This window comes from Cebus imitator, unplaced genomic scaffold, assembly GCF_001604975.1.
Source record: "Cebus imitator isolate Cc_AM_T3 unplaced genomic scaffold, Cebus_imitator-1.0 Scaffold960, whole genome shotgun sequence".
In the NCBI taxonomy this organism is placed as follows: domain Eukaryota; kingdom Metazoa; phylum Chordata; class Mammalia; order Primates; family Cebidae; genus Cebus; species Cebus imitator.
The window spans coordinates 12,522-34,341 of NW_016108275.1; the positions used below are offsets into that span (position 1 = coordinate 12,522).

At 46.7% G+C, this 21,820-nt stretch overlaps 2 protein-coding genes and 2 pseudogenes across 3 annotated transcripts; 1 reads left to right on the plus strand and 3 right to left on the minus strand.

The window, feature by feature from the left end:
• Positions 1 to 3,143: 3,143 nt before the first annotated feature.
• Positions 3,144 to 4,564, minus strand: LOC108298433 (potassium channel subfamily K member 9-like). Its single transcript, XM_037735775.1, is given in 4 exon segments — positions 3,144 to 3,249; positions 3,252 to 3,716; positions 3,883 to 3,956; positions 4,173 to 4,564. Coding segments are annotated over 4 exon segments (1,032 nt in total). The 3' UTR covers positions 3,144 to 3,148.
• A 2,219-nt stretch (positions 4,565 to 6,783) lies between these two features.
• On the minus strand, positions 6,784 to 9,489 carry LOC108298437 (annotated as a pseudogene).
• A 15-nt stretch (positions 9,490 to 9,504) lies between these two features.
• On the plus strand, positions 9,505 to 11,473 carry LOC108298434 (annotated as a pseudogene). Its single transcript, XR_005198742.1, has one exon. The product of XR_005198742.1 is annotated as a protein jagged-1-like (transcript).
• Positions 11,474 to 17,385: 5,912 nt separating this feature from the next.
• On the minus strand, positions 17,386 to 20,623 carry LOC108298435 (complex I assembly factor ACAD9, mitochondrial-like). The gene is given in 2 exon segments (XM_037735776.1): positions 17,386 to 18,511; positions 20,521 to 20,623. Coding segments are annotated over 2 exon segments (1,134 nt in total). The 3' UTR covers positions 17,386 to 17,480.
• Between the last annotated feature and the right edge of the window lie 1,197 nt (positions 20,624 to 21,820).

Below are 21,820 nucleotides of genomic sequence, written 5' to 3' on the forward strand. Positions count from 1 at the left end.
TGAGGTCAGGAGTTTGAGACCAGCCTGGCCAAGATGGTGAAACCCCATCTCTACTAAAATACAAAAATTAGGCATGGTGGTGCGTGCCTGAGGTCCCAGCTACTAGGGAGAATGAGGCAGGAGAATTGCTTAAACCTGGGAGGTGGAGGTTGCAGTGAGCGGAGATTTCACCACTGCACTCCAACCTGGGAAACAGAGCGAGACGCTATCTTAAAAAAAAAAGTCAAGACTAATTTTTTGAAAGTCAGAGGAAGCAGAATGCACCACAAGTAATAAAGAGGAACAAACCTGATTCCAGCTTCTAGAAGGGCACAGAGGACAAACCACTGATTCTGAAAGTCATCATTTGAAGAGTTTTTTAAAAATCCCAGATCAAAGCTAAAAACCAAGCCTTGCTTTCCAAACACTTTGGCTAAAAGTAGGAGCTAATTTTCACATCTCCAAAGGTGGCTCCAGGACTCCAAGTCACACCTTGGCAAGGGTGTGGCAGCTGGCTGAGGGTGGCAGGTCCTGTCCAGACAGGATCTACCGGGGCCTGGGGAGCACAGGGACACCTCATTCAGGACCACCTCTTGGCCCTCTGTGGCTAAAACCAGCTCCAATCCTGAGTTTTTATGGCTGGAGCCACCTCCAAAGGGGTGTCAGCCTGCACTCAGGTGTGGCTCTGAGTGCTGCCTAGCCGAGAAGGTGGATGGGCATGGAGAACATGTGCGCCCTTGAGGCCATTCGGGAAGAATATTTTGCCAAGTGAAGAAACCGTAAAAATGTGGAACAGGGCTCTGTTTTTTACGTGCTATTGAAAATGATCATCGGAGGCAGAAACTAGGCTTGTGTTCAGAATCTGAAAATCCGAGGGCAGAAAAAGAGGACAAAGGCATCTTTTGGTGACTACAAAACTAAACCTCAGCAGAAGCATGTCTGAAGAGACAGGTGGGTTCAAACCTCAGAATTGGAGACAGAAGAGGTTTTCAGAATTAAAGATTATCTATGGCAGCCGGGCACAGTGGTTCACGCCTGTAATCCCAGCACTTTGGGAGGCAGAGGTGGGTGGATCACGAGGTCAAGAGATTGAGACCATCCTGGTCAACATGGTGAAACCCCGTCTCTATTTCATTTTTTTATTTAAAAAATATGTTAAAAAAGATTATCTATGGCTACACAAATATTTGAGAGGTATTTTCATTAAAACATCCCTTTCTGGGCCGTGCACAGTGACTCACACCTGTAATCCCAGAACTTTGGGAGGTTCAGGCGGGCAAATCACAAGGTCAGCAGTTTGAGATCAGCCTGGCCACCATGATGAAACCCCATCTCTACTAAAAATGCAAAAAATTATTTGGGCATGGTGGTAGGTGACTGTAATCTCAGCTACTCGGGCGGCTAAGGCAGTAGAATCACTTGAACCTGGGAGGCGGAGGTTGCACTGAGCCAAGATCACACCACTACACTCTACCGCGGGTGGCAATGAGATACTCTGTCTCAAAAAAAAAAAAAATTCCCTTTCCTCCCACCAATACCATGAACTATATGCTATACACAACCTATAACAGAGAATAGCAGAGTTACCAGTGGTTTAAAGTGCTGTGTATGTCATTGTTATATGAGGTAAATAAGATTCTCTGAACCCTAGAGTTAAGAAAATGCAAACAATAATTGCTAAGGCATATTAAGAATTATATATGGCCGGGTGCAGTGGTGCGTGCCTGTAGTCCCAGCTACTTGGGAGGCTGAGGCTGGAGGATCGCTCGAGTCCAGGAGTTGTGGGCTGTAGTGCGCTGTGCTGATCGGGTGCCTGCACTAAGTTTGGCATCAATATGGTGACCTCCCGGGAGCAGGGGATCACCAGGTTGCCTAAGGAGGGATGAACTGGCCCAGGTCGGAAATGGAGCAGGTCAAAACTCCTGTGCTGATTAGTAGTGGGATTGCTCCTGTGAGTAGCCACTGCACTCCAGCCTGGGCAACATAGCGAGACACCGTCTCTAAAAAAATATATTTTTTCCCTTGAAATAGATATGTACTTTTAAAGAGGAATGCCCTGTCACTTCTCATTAGGAAAAGGCACCACAGCCACATACTAATACCCATTCTTGCCCAAGCATTCCAACACAATAATTCTTACTTACGCAGGAAGGTGCTGCACAAAATCGTCAATAAGAGGGAAGTAAAACAGGTACTCTGTGGTCCCCACAATTTTCCTGTGTCCCCTGACAATTTCAGTTGCACGGTAAATTGTCGGAACTGGAGATGACAAAACTAAAGATGCCTCTTATAAATTAATATGATGGGCTTTTGATGATTCCACTTCTGGTTTTCTTGTGGATAGCGCATACCAGTTTAACAAAGTGCATGCTTTTTAAAAATGTCTGAACTGGCAAGCTACAATGATCCAGGTCTTCCTGCCCACCCGCCCCCTAAATAACATTAATATAATTGAGAACCTAGCATTTAGAAAGTAGGACCATGACACATCAGGGGTAAAGACTGCTTATGAAACATGCTTGATTTTGCAAGAGACAATAAATCAAAAACCTTGGGGGGTTTTGTCTTTATTTCGTTTGGAAGCAGCCAAAAGCAGGCTATGATGTGTGATGGGAAAGAAAAAGGAATACCTAATGCTTCCTGTGTTGTCACGACACACGTGCACACAGAAGCACACACACAACACATGCACACACAGCCACTCAGTCCTTAGGGAGGAAAAAGGAAAGGAGTTAGGTCAGAGACACCACTAAGGTGGGTGATTGAAGGCTCTGAGCATGGTGTGCAGCTTTGGGGTGGGTATCCTCTCAGTTCTGTCTCCGTGGTCTTGGTCTCACCTCTGTCCCGGGAAAACCACTGCAGAGATGGGGCGGGTGTGGTGAGAAATGTAAGGCATAGTCTGCTGGGAAGGAAGGAGGAGATCCATGCTTCATGCTCAGATGCAGTTTCAGAGGAGGATGGGCCTGTATTTCCTTTTGGCCTGCTCTGTCTGGCTGGAAAGGTGGGGGCAAATGAGACCGAGAGACCAAGAAAGGAGGAAGGAGAGAAAGTAATAATAATGACGATAATAATAAAGAATAATAAATAAATAAGAAAAGACGAGTTGGACCAATGGAAATTAACATCAACTATGACAAATGACTTTTCTGTTCCATTTCCCTCCCCACACCTAGACAGACTTCCGGCGTCTCATCAGCCACTGGTGGTCGGTAAAGCTGTGTAACCCAGGAGAGATGGAGCTAATAGGAAATGGGAAGAGGCTGTTTTTGATGTGCTTGGTGAGATCTCCTCGATCTTGTAAGAGATGGAGTGGAAGTAGTGGGGGGCAAGCTTGGTGCTGAAGGAGTTCTGCGGAGCCGCTGAGCAGCCGCCATAGTCCTGCGAGCGGTAGCAGGTGCAGGAGCACACAGGCTGCAGGTCCCCGATGTCCGCCTTGTACCTGGGCCGGCTGGGCCGCGGCTCCTCAGAGATGTGAATGACCATGCTGTTTTGGTTTCCAGCGAGGGACGCCCTCTCCTCGGCATCCTGCTCATCCTCAGTGTTCATAGTCAAGAACCTGAGGACGGCCAGGTTGAGGAAGGCCCCGATGACCGTCAGCCCCACCAGGATATACATAAAGCTAAAGGCCACGTAGAGCAGCTTCTTCTGCAGGGCGCCCTTGGTTTGCAGGGCCACGTAGTCCCCGAACCCAATGGTAGTCAACGTGATGAAGCAATAGTAGTAGGCGTGGAAGAAGCCTACTTTTTTTTTTTGAAATGCAAATATAGATTTTAATTTATTTTTAATAATAATTTAATCTTTTAAAAACAGCTGGTTGACTGCTCAGGGCCTCAGGACTGGATGTTGGTTGAACTTAGGATTCCAGAAGTAGCGTCAGATCTGGAAGCCATTGAAAGTTCTCACACTCAGGATGCTGCCGCTGAAGTCTGGTTCCTCCTTGCTGGCTCCATGCCTGCCGGCATGGGGTATTTCCTGCCCTGAACGGGCAGAAATAGCGACTGGCTTAGGCAGCATTTTCTGGAGCTTGACTCGTTGTTTTTCTTCTTTCAGAAGGTTTCCTCCCCAATTGGCAAACTGATTCGGATCTGAAACTTTTCTCTTTGTTTCCCTCAAAATTGGCACATGTTGCCTGAACTGGTTCAGCTCTTCTGAGCTGGGCACTGAGGCTTAATGGGGCATACAAAGAATTTCACAGTCCTTGATCTGGCTCTTCAAGCAGCTTCAGTCCCTGTTTTCTCTCCTTTTTCTGTTTTCGCATCAATTCCACCTGCGTGCGCAAATCTTCCTCTAGTTGTAAGATGGTAGTCTCTCCTTCTTCCTGAAATGACTCGACATGCAACTCGGTGCACAGAGAGTTCAGCTCTTTTTGACAGACGGATATGCCTTTGATGAATCTTTCCTTCAGGCTTTCCTCTTCAGCAATCATCATATCCAAGAGTTCCTTGATATGATTCTTTACCACCTCAGTTCTTTGTAACCGCTGGTCCTCTGGAATCCCAATTAGCTCCCATATTTCCCAAAGGTGATTTAGGGCTTTCTGCAGACATACTACGGACTCCTCCGCCAGCACCTCACTTCTCCTCATGGCGGACACTCCAAGCAGTCGTGAGTTCAGGTCCATACCTACTCCACATGGCCCCGAGTGAAACAACCACCCGCAAACACCGGCAATCTCACTCCGACAAGGCCCTTGAAGCTGACAGCAGTGGAGGATGCAAATGTGGGCAGGAAGCAGGTGGTGGCATGGCTAATGGCCATGCACAGGGCTGCCAAGCTCCTCTATGAATCTCAGGACCAGTAACTCTCCGTGGGGCTGAGCTTGGAGTACCTGTGGTCACCAGGAACATGTCGCTCAGTACAGCAGCCTCCTCCTTGCACACCACAGGGATTAACCCTGCTTGTGCTGGGAAATGCAGCTCGCCTATTTGGAGAAAGTGTTCACCTATCTAGTGCAATATGTTCACAGTCTACACTACTGCTGAACTATTTTTAGCATAATATATAATTAATGCTTTAAACAGCTTCATGTTTTAGAATTTGTGTATTGTTAATACTTAATTGGGGGTGGGAGAGACTGAGCCCCATTTCTGTGAGTTCCCAGGTTTACTGGGTGGTCCTGGCCCATCAATATTCATTTAATTCGTTCTTCACGGAAAGTTTGGGTAGTAGGAACTTGGGCCTCTGATCTGCAGCGGAGCCTGCTCACCTGTAACAGCCAGTTTACAGCACTTGCCTTAGCCTGCTTTACAGACTGGCCACTTACCTTGTCACTAATTTTGGGCTATGAGTGATCCTTTGATACTTCACTAAGGGGAATGTGAGAGCTTTGTTTTGTACTTTTCACTCACTATTTCACTTTATTAAGATGACTGTACAGCAATTTGTATATCAAGCTTATGATTAAAACCTATTTTGAACATAAAAAAAACCAACTTATTATTATTATTATTATTTGCGAGCCTCCCCCCTCCCTCACGGGGGCAGGGAAGGTCCTCTGTGTGTGTCCCTGGCACGTCAGGGACCCCATCCTCCCACCGCCTCTGTTAACAGGATCCTGAATAAATCTTGAGAACCCCAGAGCCAGCTGTTGTGGAAGAGGAGGGCAGCTCCCTGGAATACTGGTTACAGCCTGCGGGCAGCTCCGGGCTGCTGTCCATAGAGGGCAGGTGCTACAGGGAGTGCTGGAGTCTGAGCCCCCCTGCAGGCTGTCGGATGGAGGAAAGGCAGGTATGAGAGGAATGAAGCGACTGCCTTTATTGCATAGACCTTTTCAATTGCTTTTTAGACTGGCGACGGGGGGGACGCACTTGAGACGAACAGGGGATTTGAATATCCCCGCCCCCACCCGCGGGGGGAGGAACACTTGCCCAACCCCGCTTCATTTCCTAAGCTCTACCAGGCTGTTAACAGCAATGGGGCTCCTCTACTCTCCCCAGGTCTCTAGCCCTAAAGCTTGTTCAACTCCACCCCTTGCTTATCTGCCTGTTTAGGGTCCCATCTTTACCTCCTTCATCTCCCTCTTTCTGGCTTCTCTTGCTGATGTCTCAGGCCAGCAACACCCCGAGTCCTGCAGCTATGACCTTCTGGTCCTCAGTTTCTCTTTTGATGCTCAAGAAATCTAAGATTGTAGTAGCACGGCAGGGAATTAGAAACAGGTTTCTCTATGCTTTTATTGATTAATTAAGGCAACACTCAGGTCTTTATCAAACCTGGCCCCTGGCTCTGGCCTCTGGGCCCTGGGAGGGGCATTAAACACAATTCCCAACTGCCTTGGCTTCAGATATTTTCACAGCTTCTGTTCTTAGGTACTTGGAACTACACCTTCTCCTCTGGGCTGACAGGGACCTTCAAAGTCAATCACAGAAGGGACCCTTAGCCTGTTTTCTTTGGATATAGATATGGAAATTCAGTCAGGAGTTGGGGGAAGCAAAACTTAGCCTGGGGAGTGGCAATTCTCTCCAGAGCCCTTGGAGCCACCAGGTGCGGCTGTTCAACCCATAGGGTAGGCACTCAGTGTCCTCCTTCAGGGCCACTGTCCCTCTGGGCAGTATGCATAGTGCTGAGGAGCCTCACTAAGGAGGTGTGACACCTGGAAATTAAGGGAGGTGACATGCAGAATGCACCTGGCCCTAGAAAGCGCTCCGCTGGCCTTTGCTCCCTCTCCCCCATTCTCTGCTGTGCTGTGACGTCGGCTTGCAAGGGTGATCTCACTGCTGGCCGGTAGAATTTACAGGAAGGAATCAGGCAAAGCTGGTGGAGTGGGTCTAGACTGAAAAAAAAAAAAACTTTTTTTTTTTCATCTTCATCCTTTTATTAAATGTAATCACCTTGAGCCCTGCCTCCTTGAGGAGACCCAAGAGGAAATCGGGGTGTTATAAATTAACCATGGCAGAGCACATTCTGGGGGCACTGCCAGCTGGACGCTGGCCTCCCGCAGTCCACCCCAAAGTCTCCCCCTTCTGGGAGCTGTCACAGCCCCTGGCCCTGCTGCGTGCCCACGCTGGGCTCAGAGCCTGGAGTTTCTTGTCTGTCCGCCAATGCACCAGGGTTCAGCAGTATTCGGAATAATCTTCCTCGACGTAGTTGGCAGGGAATCACCCAACCCGGCCATAGATCTCCCCTCGCCACAGCCTTGCTGTCTCTTCTTGTTAAGGATCTTGATGATGTCCCCCTCCTTGAGAGACAGCTCTGATCGGTCCTGGGCGCAGAAGTCATAGCGGGCTTTGGCTGTGCCAAAATACTTTGTGCTCCCCACTGCTGGCTTGCTGATGGTCCTCTTCTCTGGCTCCTTGAAAGGGAACTGCAAGGTGGTGTCCAGAGACTTGAAGCAATCCTTTAGGGATTTCTGCTGGTAAAACTCCACCAGGTCCGTAAGCCTTCGGAAAACCTTTTTCTCCATGATCTGGTACAGTCCTTCTGCTGTCATGATTTTAATGTGCTTGACCTCGATGTTATATTTAATGCTGATGGCAAATTTTGCTGCATCCTTCACCCTCTGCCGCACCAAGAACCTCCTGTCCAAGCGGCTGGTCAGGATGCTCTCTGCCCCTGTGTGCTCCATGGGGCCTGTGTACCAGAGATAAACAGACAGGTCCTGAGGAGGGCCGTGGACATAGGGCTTCTCCCTGTTATAAGGAAACCAGCCACTTTCATTAGTAGACGTATTCCTGCCCTCCCACCAGTTCTGTTCAGCCTCAGCCTTCGTGAGCTCCACAATGTCTCCATGATTGAGCCGTAGAAAGGGTCAAATGGCTCCAGGGGGTGGAGGAAGCCCATAGTATTCCTGAAACACCTCCATCTTGGGCAGACCCAGCTCATTCCTCTTTTTGTCCTGAGCCCTTCGATGTAGTTTGTCCTTCTTCATCGTTCCTGGGAAATCTTGCCCCTGCCGGCCACAGAGAGGGACCCTCCCCAGACACTCCTTGTGTGCAGGTGCCCAACACCAATGGCAGTGGTAGCCCTGATAGAAGGTGCCTCTAAGCAGCATCTGACAGGCCTTGCAGGATGTGGTCTTTTCAAAGGAGAACATCTGGAAGTCATGCCCATTGGCAGTGGCATTCTTGGGGTAGGTGTGTTGGAGATGGCCATCTCAAACTGCTCCATCCACTTCTTCTTCAATTCTCTTGTCTTGAAGAACAGCTCATAGCCCTGGGCACCTTGGTCCTCAATGAGAAGGAACATGTGGCCCCACTTCTTGTTGTCTCGGTCTCCTGAAGAGTCATCCCGAACCTGGAAGCTGTGCAGGTTGACAAAGTCCTTGAGGTCATAAAAGTCTCCCTGGCACTTACAGATGAGCAGAGCTTTGTCAAGCAGGAAGGCGTACCTGTCCATCTTGGAGCGCCGTTCTACCAAGTTGATCTTGAGCTCCCCATTGATCTTGGGCCAGCCATAGTGAGCCAGAGACTGGTCCAGGTTCTCAATGGACAGCTGGAAATTGGTGATCTGCTGCAGTGTCTCGTTGTCTCGCTTGACCTCGTTCACACACTGAACCAGGTCCCTCATGGCATCCAGGGCCAGCTGCAGGTTGTCCTTCTCCATCACCTCCTGTGTGTGCTTCACCAGCTCGTGGAGAAGGAGGTGATATTTGAGAACTCACTGCATGGGTACCATCAGCAGATCCCGCAAGGTGAACCTCCCGTTGTTGGCTCACTGAGAACATTCCTCCAGCTTCATCTGCACGTCCTCCCGGGCTGCGGCCACACGGTCCAGGTGTTTGCTGGCTGACTCCACCTGGCTGCAGTAGCGACCATAGATGAGGAAACTCTCCTTGTATTTGATGAGGACCTGGTAGAGGTTGGCTGCACCGGGGGTGGCCAGAGCTTCCTTCATCTCCTTTAGGAAGTGAGTATGAACACGAAGCAGGTCCTCTATGTTGATGAAGATGATCTCAATGTCTTGAGGTTTCAGGAACCGTTGCAGGGGCTTCATAAAGTGCTGCTGGATGGAGCCCAGCATGTCCGTGTACTTCTCCTCCGTCTGCTGGATCTCCCGCAGGTAGCAGCAGCACTTGTCATACTCTGTCATCTTGGGCGGCATGCACACAGGCTCCGAGTGCATGAGGTCCTCGTAGATCTCGTTGCCTTCCGCCTCCTCATTCTCCACGCAGTCATACAGGTCCTCATCCTCCTCCACCGTGTCATCGATCTGGTCAGACAGGCCACTGTAGATGTATTCATCACCCACACTCTCCTCCTCAGTGGGGAAGGGCATGATCCCCCTGTTCTGGGAGATCGGGGTCCAGGACAGAGCAGACAGGGTATAGATGACCTTGCTGAAATCCTGCACATCGAAGAGGTCAAAGGCTTCGAAGAGCTCGCTCCGCTTGAGGCCAACCTTTTTTTTTTTTTTTCTTTCCTGGTGGGTCAGCCCCAGGAGAGGAGCTTGGCTGACCTTCAGAGATCCCCTGGGGTGGCTGTGTGTGTGAGGGCAGTGGGGAGGGGGCCTCCTGTGTGTGCCTGTCCTGTGCAGGGTGGCTGTGTGAGGGCAGCGGGGAGAGGGCCTCATGTGCATGCCTGTCCTGTGTGGGGTGGCTATGTGAGGGCCACCCCCAAAGGAAAGACCTGCCACTCTCGTGACAGCCAGTGTGACGAGGCCATGTGCAACAATGGTGGCACTTGCTATGATGAGGGGGATGCTTTTAAATGCATGTGTCCTGGTGGCTGGGAAGGAACCACCTGTAACATAGCACGAAACAGTAGCTGCCTTCCCAAACCCTGCCATAATGGGGGCACATGTGTGGTCAATGGCGAGTCATTTATGTGCGTCTGCAAGGAAGGCTGGGAGGGGCCCATCTGTGCTCAGAATACTAATGACTGCAGCCCTCATCCCTGTTACAACAGCGGCACCTGTGTGGATGGAGACAACTGGTACCGGTGCAAATGTGCCCCGGGTTTTGCTGGGCACGACTGCAGAATAAACATCAATGAATGCCAGCCTTCACCTTGTGCCTTTGGGGCAACCTGTGTGGATGAGATCAATGGCTACTGGTGTGCCTGTCCCCCAGGGCACAGTGGTGCCAAGTGCCAGGAAGTTTCAGGAAGACCTTGCAGTGTGATACCAGGTGGGGCCAAATGGGATGATGACTGTAACACCTGCCAGTGTCTGAATGGACGGATTGCCTGCTCAAAGGTCTGGTGTGGCCATTGACCTTGCCTGCTCCACAAAGGGCACAGCAAGTGCCCCAGTGGCAGAGCTGTATCCCCATCCTGGACGACCAGTGCTTCGTCCACCCCTGCACTGGTGTGGGCGAGTGTCGGTCCTCCGGTCTCCAGCCGGTGAAGATGAAGTGCACCTCTGGCTCCTATTACCAGGATAATTGTGCAAACATCACGTTCACCTTTAACAAGGAGATGATGTCACCAGGTCTTACCACTGGGCACATTTGCAGTGAATTGAGGAATCTGAATATTTTGAAGAATGTTTCTGCTGAATATTCAATCTATATCGCTTGTGAGCCTTCTTCTGCGAACAATGAAATACACGTGGCCATTTCTGCTGAAGATATATGGGATGATGGAAACCCAGTCAAGGAAATCACCGACAAAATCATCGATCTTGTTAGTAAACGTGATGGAAACAGCTCATTGATTGCTGCCGTTGCAGAAGTAAAAGTTCAGAGGCAGCCTCAGAAGAACAGAACAGATTTCCTGGTGCCCTTGCTGAGCTCTGTCTTAACCATGGCTTGGATCTGTTGCTTGGCAACGGCCTTGTACTGGTGCCTGTGGAAGAGGTGGAAGCCAGGCAGCCACACACACTCAGCCTCTGAGGACAACACCACCAACAACGTGCGGGAGCAGCTGAACCAGATCAAAAACCCCATTGAGAAACATGGGGCCAACACGGTCCCCATCAAGGATTACGAGAACAAAAACTCCAAAATATCTAAAATAAGGACACACAACTCTGAAGTCAAAGAGGATGACATGGATAAACACCAGCAGAAAGCCTGGTTTGCCAAGCAGCAGTGTACACGCTGGTAGACAGAGAAGAGAAGCCTCCCAACAGCATGCCGACAAAACACCCAAACTGGACAAACAAATAGGACAACCGAGACTTGGAAAGTGCCCCAAGCTTAAACCGGATGGAGTACATTGTATAGCAGACAGTGGGCGCTGCTGCCGCTAGGTAGAGTCTGAGGGCTTGTAGTTATTTAAACTGTCGTGTCATACTCGAGTCTGAGGCTGTTGTTGACTTAGAATCCCTGTGTTAATTTAAGTTTTGACAAGCTGGCTTACACTGGCAATGGTAGTTTCTGTGGTTGGCTGGGAAATCGAGTGCCGCATCTCACGGCTATGCAAAAATGAGTCGACAGTACCCTGGTTGTTTGTCCCCCTGCAGCAGACAGTTCTCTGATCGGGCTTCCAGGAGCCTGCCCAGTCCCCCGCCCCCCCAGTCTTTGAGCTCCCACTTCTGCCAGATGTCCTAATGGTGATGCAGTCTTAGATCATAATTTTATTTATATTTATTGACTCTTGAGTTGTTTTTGTATATTGGTTTTATGATGATGTACAAGTAGTTCTGTATTTGAAAGTGCCTTTGGGCCGGGCGCGGTGGCTCACGCCTGTAATCCCAGCACTTTGGGAGGCCGAGGCGGGTGGATCACAAGGTCAAGAGATCGAGACCATCCTGGTCAACATGGTGAAACCCCGTCTCTACTAAAAATACAAAAAATTAGCTGGGCGTGGTGGCGCGCGCCTGTAATCCCAGCTACTCAGGAGGCTGAGGCAGGAGAATTGCCTGAACCCAGGAGGCGGAGGTTGCGGTGAGCCGAGATCGCGCCATTGCACTCCAGCCTGGGTAACAAGAGCGAAACTCCGTATCAAAAAAAAAAAAAAAAAAAAAAAAAAAAAAAAAAAAGAAAAGAAAAAGAAAGAAAGTGCCTTTGCAGCTCAGAACCACAGCAATGATCACAAATGACTTTATTATTTTTTTTTAATTGTATTTTTTGTTGGGGGAGGGGGGACTTTGATGTCAGCAGTTGCTGGTAAAATGAAGAATTTAAAGAAGAAAAAAAATGTGTCAAAAGTAGAACTTTGTATAGTTATGTAAATAATTCTTTTTTATTAATCACTGTGTATATCTGATTTATTAACTTAATACTCAAGAGCCTTAAAACGTCAAAAAAAAAAAAAAAAACCTGCAATCTGCCTCTGCTTTGGCATACCAGCTGTGATCACTGATCAATAAATTCTCTCTGGATTGGTTCTTATGAAGGGAGTTTTTAAAAGAAAAAAAAAGAAAAATGATCGCCTCTGCTGCTCTGATGTTTTTTTTTGTTGTGTCTCTGCCAGATTTTAGTATCATGATGATGCTGGCCTCATAGGATGAACTGGGAAGAAATCCCTCCTCCTCAATTTTTGGAATAGTTTCTGTAGAAATGGTATATCTTCTTTGTATATCTGGCAGAATTCAGTTGTAAATCCATCAGATCCTGGGCTTTTTTTGGTTGGCAGGCTATTATTACTGATTCAATTTCAAAGCTCATTATTGGTCTGTTTAGGCAATCAATTTCTTCCTGGCTCAGTCTTGGGAGAGCATATGTGTCAAGGGATTTTTATCCATCTCTTCTAAGTTTTCTAGTTTGTGTGTGTAGAGGTGTTCATTGCAGTTGTTTTTATTTCTGTGGGGTCAGTAGTAACATTCCCTTTGTCATTTCTAATTGTGTTTATTTGGATCTTCCGTCTTTTCTTCTTAGTCAAGCTGGTGGCCTATTTTATTTTTTCAAAAACCAATTCTTAGATTTGTTGATCTTTGATGGTTTTTTGGTGTCTCAATTTCCTTCAGTTCACCTCTGATTTTTGTTATTTCCCTTCTTCTGCTAGCTTTGGGATTAATTTGTTTTTGCTTCTCTAATTGTTTCAGTTGTGAAGTTAGATTGCTAAATTGAGATCTTTCTGACTTTGATATGGGCATTTTTAGTGCTATGAATTTCCCTCTTAACACTGCCTTAGCTGCATCTCAGAGATTCTGGTATGTTGCATCTCTATTATTATTTTCAAATAACTTGATTTCTGCCTTAATTTCTTTATTTACTCAAAGTTCATTCAGGAGCACGTTGTTTAATTTCCATGTAATTGTATGGTTTTGAGCGATTTTCATTGTGTCGTTTTCTCTTTTTATTGCACTGTGTTCTAAGGGTATGTTTGGTATTATTTCTGTTCTTTTACATTTGTTGAGGACCACTTTATGTACAATTATGTGGTCAACCTTAGAGAAAGTGCCAAGTGGCAATGAAGAGAATATATATTCTATTATTTTTGGGTGGAAACCTCTGTAAAGGTCTATCAGAACCATTTGGTCCAATGCTGAGTTTAGATCCTGAATATCTTTGTTAATTTTCTGCTTCTATGATCTGCCTAATACTATCAGTGGGTGTTAAAGTCTCCCACTGTTATTTTGTGGGAGTCTATGTCTTTTTCTAGGTCTCTAAGAATCTGCTTTATGAATCCAGGTGCTCCTGTGTTGAATGCATATATATTTAGGATAGTTAGATCTTCTCGTTGAATTGAACCCTTTACCCTTCCTTGTTTTTTTTTTTTTTTTTTTATTTTTTTTTTTTTTTAAATTTTTTTTTTTTTTTTTTTTTTAATTACAGTGGTGTAAAAATTATCATCCTAAGGTAAAAATGATCTTCCCACAAAGAACCATCTTAGAATCCATACTTCAGCAGCTCCTACTCACAATTGTTGCTGCTGCAGACTAAGCAGTGAAAGGGTAGGGACACACCCAATCCCCTGCACTACCAGCCCCACCAGGCCTCCTGCCCAAACAAGTGGTCCTGGTCTGGCAGCAAGTTTCCTTCCTTGCTGAGAGCAAGATTTCACTGAGGGACCACATCATTCAATCCCAAGCAGTGGAAAGTTTTTAAAATATCAGCTGAGATTTTGAGATTTCTTCCATATGCACTTGGCTCTCTCAAAGGAGACATCACAAGTCTTTGGGACAGATTCTCACCTGAGCCCAATTACTCTGGACAACAGAAAAAGGAACATTTTCTCAAAGTAACGAAAGTCAAACAGAAGCATCTTAAGAATGTGTGTCTACGATGAATGATGATCTAATGAAGTATAAGCGTGTGCTTACTTTCCACAGCTCATGTGATGCTTATCCGGCACGGCCAAACCCTGCACAAGGATACAGTACTTCTGCGCCAAGTACTTCTGTGCCGCTTCTAATTTACTTAAAACCAATTCCATTTCTTTTTTGTCTACAAGGCCTACCATATAGCTTTTGGGTTTCTTTTCCAGCGAGTTTTTTTCCAAGTAATGAGATAAATAGTACAATAATGCCATGAGGAAATTATCAAGATTCTTATTCTTCATAATTGTTGTAAAAGAACAGATTTTTTTTTTAGTTGAAGGACAGACCTTTTATTGGCACAGGCACTCCTTAACTTGATAGGGTGAAGCAGGGATTTTTGAAAAACAGCAAAAGCTGCTTTCCCCTACACTAGTTTCATGGTGGTAGTAGAGATCAGGATGGGAATCCAGTCACAACTACTAGGTTTTGTTTTGAGCCATGCCATTAGGAGGCCATCTGTAAACTAGCACAGGTCTCCCAACTGTCCAACCCCTTCATCCACATGATTAGCAGAGTGCACAAAAAATAAAACTTCTATTAAAAAAGAATCATGCTGTGGACAAGATCAGAGTTTCTGACACTGCAAAGCCCGACAGAGGCAGGGGCCCTGAGAGAATGTGGCGTTCTCCAAAGGGCTCCCAATACCATCTGTCCTCTGATCTTGTAAAGATCTTGAAATTTGAGTTGGTTCGACCCTTGCCACTACACTTCTTAAGGCGAGCATCAAAATCTGGGGAGGTTGATGTTGAACAGCACACTTTAGCCAAGTATTTGATGGAGCTGACTCTCATTGACTACGATATGGTGCATTATCATCCTTCTAAGGTAGCAGCAGCTGCTTCCTGCTTGTCTCAGAAGGTTCTAGGACAAGGAAAATGGAACTTAAAGCAGCAGTATTACACGGGATACAGAGAACGAAGTACTGGAAGTCATGCAGCACATGGCAAAAAATGTGGTGAAAGTGAACGAAAACCTAAGCAAATTCATCGCCATCAAGAATAAGTATGCAAGCAGCAAACTTCTGAAGATCAGCACCATCCCTCAGCTGAACTCAAAAACCATCAAAGAACTTGCCTCCCCACTATGGGAAGGTCCTAGGCTACGTGGCCCCTGGGGATGTGTGCTTCATTGTGCCCTATTTCTTTCTGGTTTAGAACTCTTGATTTTGTACATAGTCATCTGGTCTGTCTCATGAAACCTGAGACCAATTTTCTAAATATATATTGAAGAAAAATAAAGCGACTGGTTTTTCTTAAAAAAAAATTTTTTTAATTGAAACAAATTTATTGAAAATGCAAGTTAGTATATTTCTCAGGAGGCTTAAATGTATGTTTATTACAGCACTATTTACAATAGCAAAGACTTGGAACCAACCAAAATGCCCATCATTGATACTCTGAAGAAAGAAAATGTGAATACTTTGCAGCCATAAAAAAGAAGGAGTTCATGTCCTTTGCAAGAACATGGATGAAGCAGGAAACCATGTTTCTCAGCAAACTAAGTTGACAAAGCTTATGACCATGTCAGCATCATTCAGAAAGCTGGTATCATGGAGGCTGGCTAGAGGAGGACTCTGTACCTTGTGCAACCCTAGAAGTTGACCTTGTACAACTCACTTCATCTCTCTGAGCCTGTTCCCTTGGCTGTAAATGGTGGGTAATCATAGCACCTGCCTCACTTCCCTGAGAGAACTGCAGTTCCCTGGATTCCAGGGAGGTTCAGCCAATGGGAGGCACTGATGGAGGATTGGACGGCAGATAGAGGTTCAAAGGCACAGACGGAGAAAACAACAAAACCCTAAGAAGCCTCCAGGCCTTTGCCAACGCTCAGCGCCACACTGGGAAAAGCTGACACCATCTTACAGATGCAAAACTGGAAGCCCAAATAGGCTGAACAGCTGTCTTACCTAAGGTCGCACAGCTTCATGGCCCAGTACTTAGTATGGTTGTGCTGCAGGTTTGTTTAACCAGTCCCTTACTGATGAGCATATGGGTTTCTCCAGCGTCTCACGTTAAAAACAATGCTGCAGTGGGCATCCTTGTCTCAGCTTCTTATGCATACATGAGTATTTCCGTAGAAAAAAAAAAAAACAAAATCTGTGCCAGGAGTTCCAGACCAGCCTGGGAAACAAAGCAAGACCCCATCTCTATGAAAGAAAAAAAATGGGCCGGGTGCAGTGGTTCACGTCTGTATTCCCAGCACTTTGGGAAGCCAAGGCAGGTGGATCATGATGTCAGGAGTTTGAGAAAAGCCTGACCAACACAGTGAAACCCCATCTCTACTAAAAATACAAAACATTAGCTGGGCATGGTGGTGCACACCTGTAACACCAGCTACTCAGGAGGCTAAAGCAGGAGAATCCCTTGAACCCAGGAGGCAGAAGTTGTGGTGAGCCGAGATCACGCCACTGCACTCCAGCCTGGGTGACAGAGCAAGACTCTGTCTCAAAAAAAAAACAAAGAAAAGAAAAATAATGTTTTAATTAGCCGGGCATGGTGGCACACACCTGTCATCCAAGCTACTACTCAGAAGGCTGAAGCAGGAAGATCACTTAAGCCCACAAGTTCGAGGCTGCAGTGAACTGTGATTGTGCCACTGCAGCCCAGCCTGGGCAACAGGGCGAGGCATCCATCTCTAAAAAGATTAAAAATACAAATATCATAAGCTAAGTTAAAAGAAGGAAACCGTGATCATTTCTTAAAAAAAACCATCACAGAGGCAGATCTTTTTTTTTTTTTTTTTTTTTTTTTTTTTTTNGCCTGCCCCATGTGCCTGCTCCTTAGCATTCTGGGCCTTCCTTGCAGGGTGAGGACAAAGCGGACCTGAAGCCATCACCAAAGGGTGGTTCTCAGGGTCCTGTTGTCACCCACTGAAGGCTGGTTCTGAGGAACAGTGTGATGAGTACAGCAAAGGCTAAGAGTACACAGATTGTGACGTTTTCTATTCTTCTTTGTTAAATGGTTCCTGGTACGTGTTTTAAGTGCCTCTGCTTCTAGTTTAAATGAAGGACCCAGACGCAGCTTTCAAGCTGTTTCCTAGAGAATGTGTGGTTGAGCAGAAATGGCTATTCCCACCTGATGCAGGTCCCCAACTGTCTCACCCTGGAGGCAGCAGCACAAGCCCCAGTTTCCGCTGTGCTGTGTCCTCAATGACCAGAATACCTGCCAATTCCAGAGGTCAGCAATTCCATTCTTTCTCTCTGGCTCAGTTCAGAGGCTGTGATGGTCCTGTTAGCACTGCACATAGGTTAAAACCTGTGTGGCTCCCCCATGCCAGGAGACAACCCTTCATGTGCAGACTACGAACAAATGGCTCAATCTGTGATAAGCCCAAGTTCTCCACCTTCTGAAAAAGTAGTGACAGTCATCCAGCAACGGGCCATAGCTGGGGGCAGGCGGTGGCAGGGGACACTATTCCCTGCCTCAGTATGTCCTGTCCAGAGGGTGGGCACAGATGTAGGTTCGTTTCTCAAGGATCTGCCGGGACATCTTCTTAATCTGCTCATCTAGGTTTTCTGGAGCATACTTGTCCAGCTGAGAGAGGCTGAAGAGATTCTGGAAGTAAGCTTCTGCACAGAAGGTGCTGGCCAAGAGAACCTCGTGGTCATGCTTACAGAGCCCGATGCAGATGGAGAGGCTGGCCTGCGACAGCACAGCCGTCATGCCATACAGGTTGATGAGAATGTTGGCCACCCGCTTCAGCACCAGCTGCTCCTCCCCGATGGTCTTGCCAAAGCGGAGCAGCAGCGTCTCCACGGTCCAGCTAAAGTAGTAGGTGTTCTCCTCTAACTTGTTGGCACTATCCTCAAGACTGGGGTGCACGACTCCAAGTTTGCCTGTCAGCTCCATGTCCACCGCTCTGCCCATGAAGTCTCAAAGCCTCCGGCCAACACTCTCCATGACTATGCTCACAGTGGCCCGTTTAAGCTCATGGATCCTGGTGGTTATGATGCGGCCAGCATACTGCAGACCCGTCAGGGCGATGTACATCCGGAGAATCTCGTTGGTTCCCTTGAAGATGAGGAGGATGCGGGTGTCACACAGTATGCGCTTGTATGGATAGTCCCTCATGGAGCCCAAGCCCCCGAAGATCTGCAGTGCCTCATTCACACACTGCCAAGTAGCCTCAGAGCTGAACACCTTCACCATGGCCACCTCGATGGAGCAGTCCGGAAAGCCTGGTTGGTCTAGCATCCCTGCCATGAGGTAGGTCATACTCTCCATGGCATAAGCCTTCTGAGCCATAAGTGCAAACTTCTCCTGAATCAATCCAAATTCGCTGAGTCTCTTGTTAAACTGTTTCCTTGTGCAGGCGTACTTAGCAGTCATTTCAATCAATCTCTTGAGCATCCCAGCCACAGTGCTGCCCATACTGAACCGGCCACTGTTGAGGATGTCCATGGCCACCTTAAACCCACCTCCTACCTCTCCAAGGACATTTTGCAGTCCTACCACTGTAGGACTTTACACCTGGGACCACAGGTGTAAACCACCATGCCTGGCTAATTTTTGTCTTTTTAGTAGAAACGGGGTTTCATCATGTTGGCCAGACTGGTCTTGAACTCCTGACCTCAAGTGATTTGTCCACCTTGGCCTCCCAAAGTGCTGTGAGCCACCATGCCCGGCTGTGGTTTGCTCTTAATGTTGTTCAGGCTGGTTGTGAATCCCCCTGACCCCATAATAAATTGTAATTTTATACTGCTTACTATTATTTTTGTTAACACTGTAACAACTTTGAGACCACCTCTGCATTGTCATATTATAACTGTTGTAGAATCTTAAATGTTACCAAGACGATTCCAATGAGGGGTTGGAATTAAATGCATTAAGTAGTGAAAAAGAAATGATATATCAATGCCTCCCACTGGCAGGACAAAAGCATGGGGTGTGAGAATGGCCATATGCCCCTCTACTCCTCCTCATATCTCCCCACCACAATCAATACAATTGGAACCAGCAGAACTTTTTTTTTAAGTGAAAAGGAATTTATTTAATTTTTGCCATATCAGGACAACAAAGCAGCCCTTTTATGTCACCACTCATTAAAAGGGCATTACAAAACATTAACATAAGGTAGTAGCCCGTGTTTTCTTTCAGGCATTTTCAAAGGGCATCTCAGACCCACAATATTTTCTATTGGGTGTGCAAAGAAAACAGAGCTGCAAAATCATTAGCAAGGCAAAATAATAATGTTTCCCTTTTGATTGAAACATCAGTTTTATATTCTGAATTTAACATCCCTAGATAAGCAATATTTAAGTGTTAGGATATACTATCAGCAATATTGGGTTTAATAACCACTATCAAGCAACTGATTTCTAATGCACACAACATATTGGCTAGTGTTTGAATAAGAAGATGGCCTGAATTTTGCCCTCAAATGCACAAAAAGAATTTTCCATTCACCATCTCAAAACAGTCTTTGGCCTTGCTGAATAATAACAGAGCTGTTATTTTACTGTGAAGCAAAATAAGCCTTCAAGTGTCCCTTACTTGATCTTAGAAGGTCAAATTCTCTGTCCAACAGTTCCTCTTCTGTTAACTTAGAGAAATTATCCTCTCCAAAAGGATTCCACCCTGACATATCAGGTGGGTTGCTGATGTTCTTCTGATTTGTGAAATTTGCAATGACCTCTTTATCAGCAATTGGCCTATTTTTTTTTTTTTTTTTTTTTTTTGCAGGTGAGAAATCATCTGGTTTTATTGAGAAGCTGTTGGTCATTTGAAGGAAAGGCATATACGGTATAAAATTACAGGTGGTTTAGTTCATTACACAATACAAATCTTTAGAGTCTCTAAAAGTCATTACAGTCTTTGGATTAAACTCCCATTTAATGTATACCAAATCAATATAATCCCAGAATGAAAGTCACTTCTTTATATGTGGACTCCTCACATTTACAGGAATCCAACATACAGAAACTGTTCCAAGACCCCCCAACACCATTAGTGTCAGCAGCCCACCAGGAAGGCACCACGGACTTCACGGAGAGAAAAATGCTTTTGGGTTCAGTGGGTCAATATCTTGGGCAGGAAGCACAGGGTGACTCCTGTCCCAGGACTCAGGCACAAGACAAGCCCAGCACCAAGGCACCATCTTCTGGGGAGTCCCTGGGGGGAGCTGAACCGCACTGAGAATCCTGTGTCATGAGCACTGCACTGACACAAACACACTCAGGACTTCCTGTTTCACATACAGGGAACTTTGAAGGCAAGAGGATAACATGCTGGGAAGTATAGGGGGTACCTGAACACCTCCACCTCTCAGCCTCCAGCAGTCACATCTCCAGCTCTGTTCTCTTGTTGAACACACAAGGACTGCCTTGTTGCACCCAGAAACACCTTCCCCTCCCCACCTCCGCCCTCCCGCTCCCTCTGGTCAGGCCTGGGCACTCGGGACCCCAGTCATACACCTGTCCCCTGTGCCCTCTGCTGCTGGACACAGGCTGTTTGTGTGCCAAACCTCTGACTGCCACAGCTGCAGACTGAGAGGGTGGGTCTGACTCCCCACAATGTCTGAAGCTGCCTCCGGGATTCTCAGGCCAACCTGCCAACAGCAAATTCATTTTCTTACAAGGTCTTGAAGGCCTCCAGGGACCCCACTTCTGCAGCCAGTGTCTCCTGGGTGCCTTCTGGGGACTCCCACCCCTATCCCAGTATCTCAGCTGTTCCCTCTCCTGGAGTTTAAGTGGATTGCTTGGAGGCAAAAGCATCCAAGGACGGATCCCCAGGTACTTTCTGTAGCAAATGACTGTGAATTATGACTTTTCTTGCCCTTCTAGCAGTCTGTGCCTCCTCTCTGACCAGTTTGGAGAACACTGAAGAAAGGCAAGGGCCGTGCTGCTACTGCGCAGGGCAGGAGAGGAGCCTGGCCATGGACCACATTTCATACCCGTGCAGGCACGGAGAAGCAATCGGCACCCCCTTTAGGCCTGACAGCCCTCCCTGCAAGAAGGTGTGCAGGAGAGAAGGGACCCCAGCATAGGGGTTTGTGTTCTAGAAGGGATGTGATGATTGTAAATGTTCACTGGGTGGGTAGGGAGTGGCCTATCATGCTCTGGGCCCTGCGCCGACAACCACTTCAGTGGAGGTCTGCTAAAGGACAGACTCTTGTTCTGTCACCCAGGCTGGAGTGCAGTGGCATGATGTCAGCTCACTGCAACTTCTGCCTCCCAGGTTCAAGCGATTCTCATTCCTCATCCTCATCTGTGCGATGCAGAAGGTTGTGGCTGATATACCAAATGCATTAAAAACTGTTGTTGAAGCATCTGTTGCTGCTGTGTTGCATGTTGATATATCATTTTTGTTTTCCTGCATGTTGAACCATCACCTGCAGGAAACAAGTTTCACAAAAGAAGTGTACAAGAGGTACATCAAAGATTACATGAAATCAATCAAAGGCAAACTTGAAGAACAGAGACCAGAAAGAGTAAAAATTAGCACATCCTTGCTAATTTCAAAAACTACCAGTTCTTTATTGGTGAAAACATGAATCCAGATGGCATGGTTGCTCTATTGGACTACTGTGAAGATGGTGTGACCCCATATATGATTCTCTTTAAGAATGGTTTAGAAATGGAAAAATGTTAACAAATTTGGCAATTACTTTGGATCTATCACCTGTCATCATAACTGGCTTCTGCTTGTCATCCACACACCAGGACTTAAGACAAATGGGACTGATGTCATCTTGAGATCTTCATTTATTTTGACCATGATTTATTTGGAGTGGAGGCATTGTTTTTAAGAAAAACATGTCATGT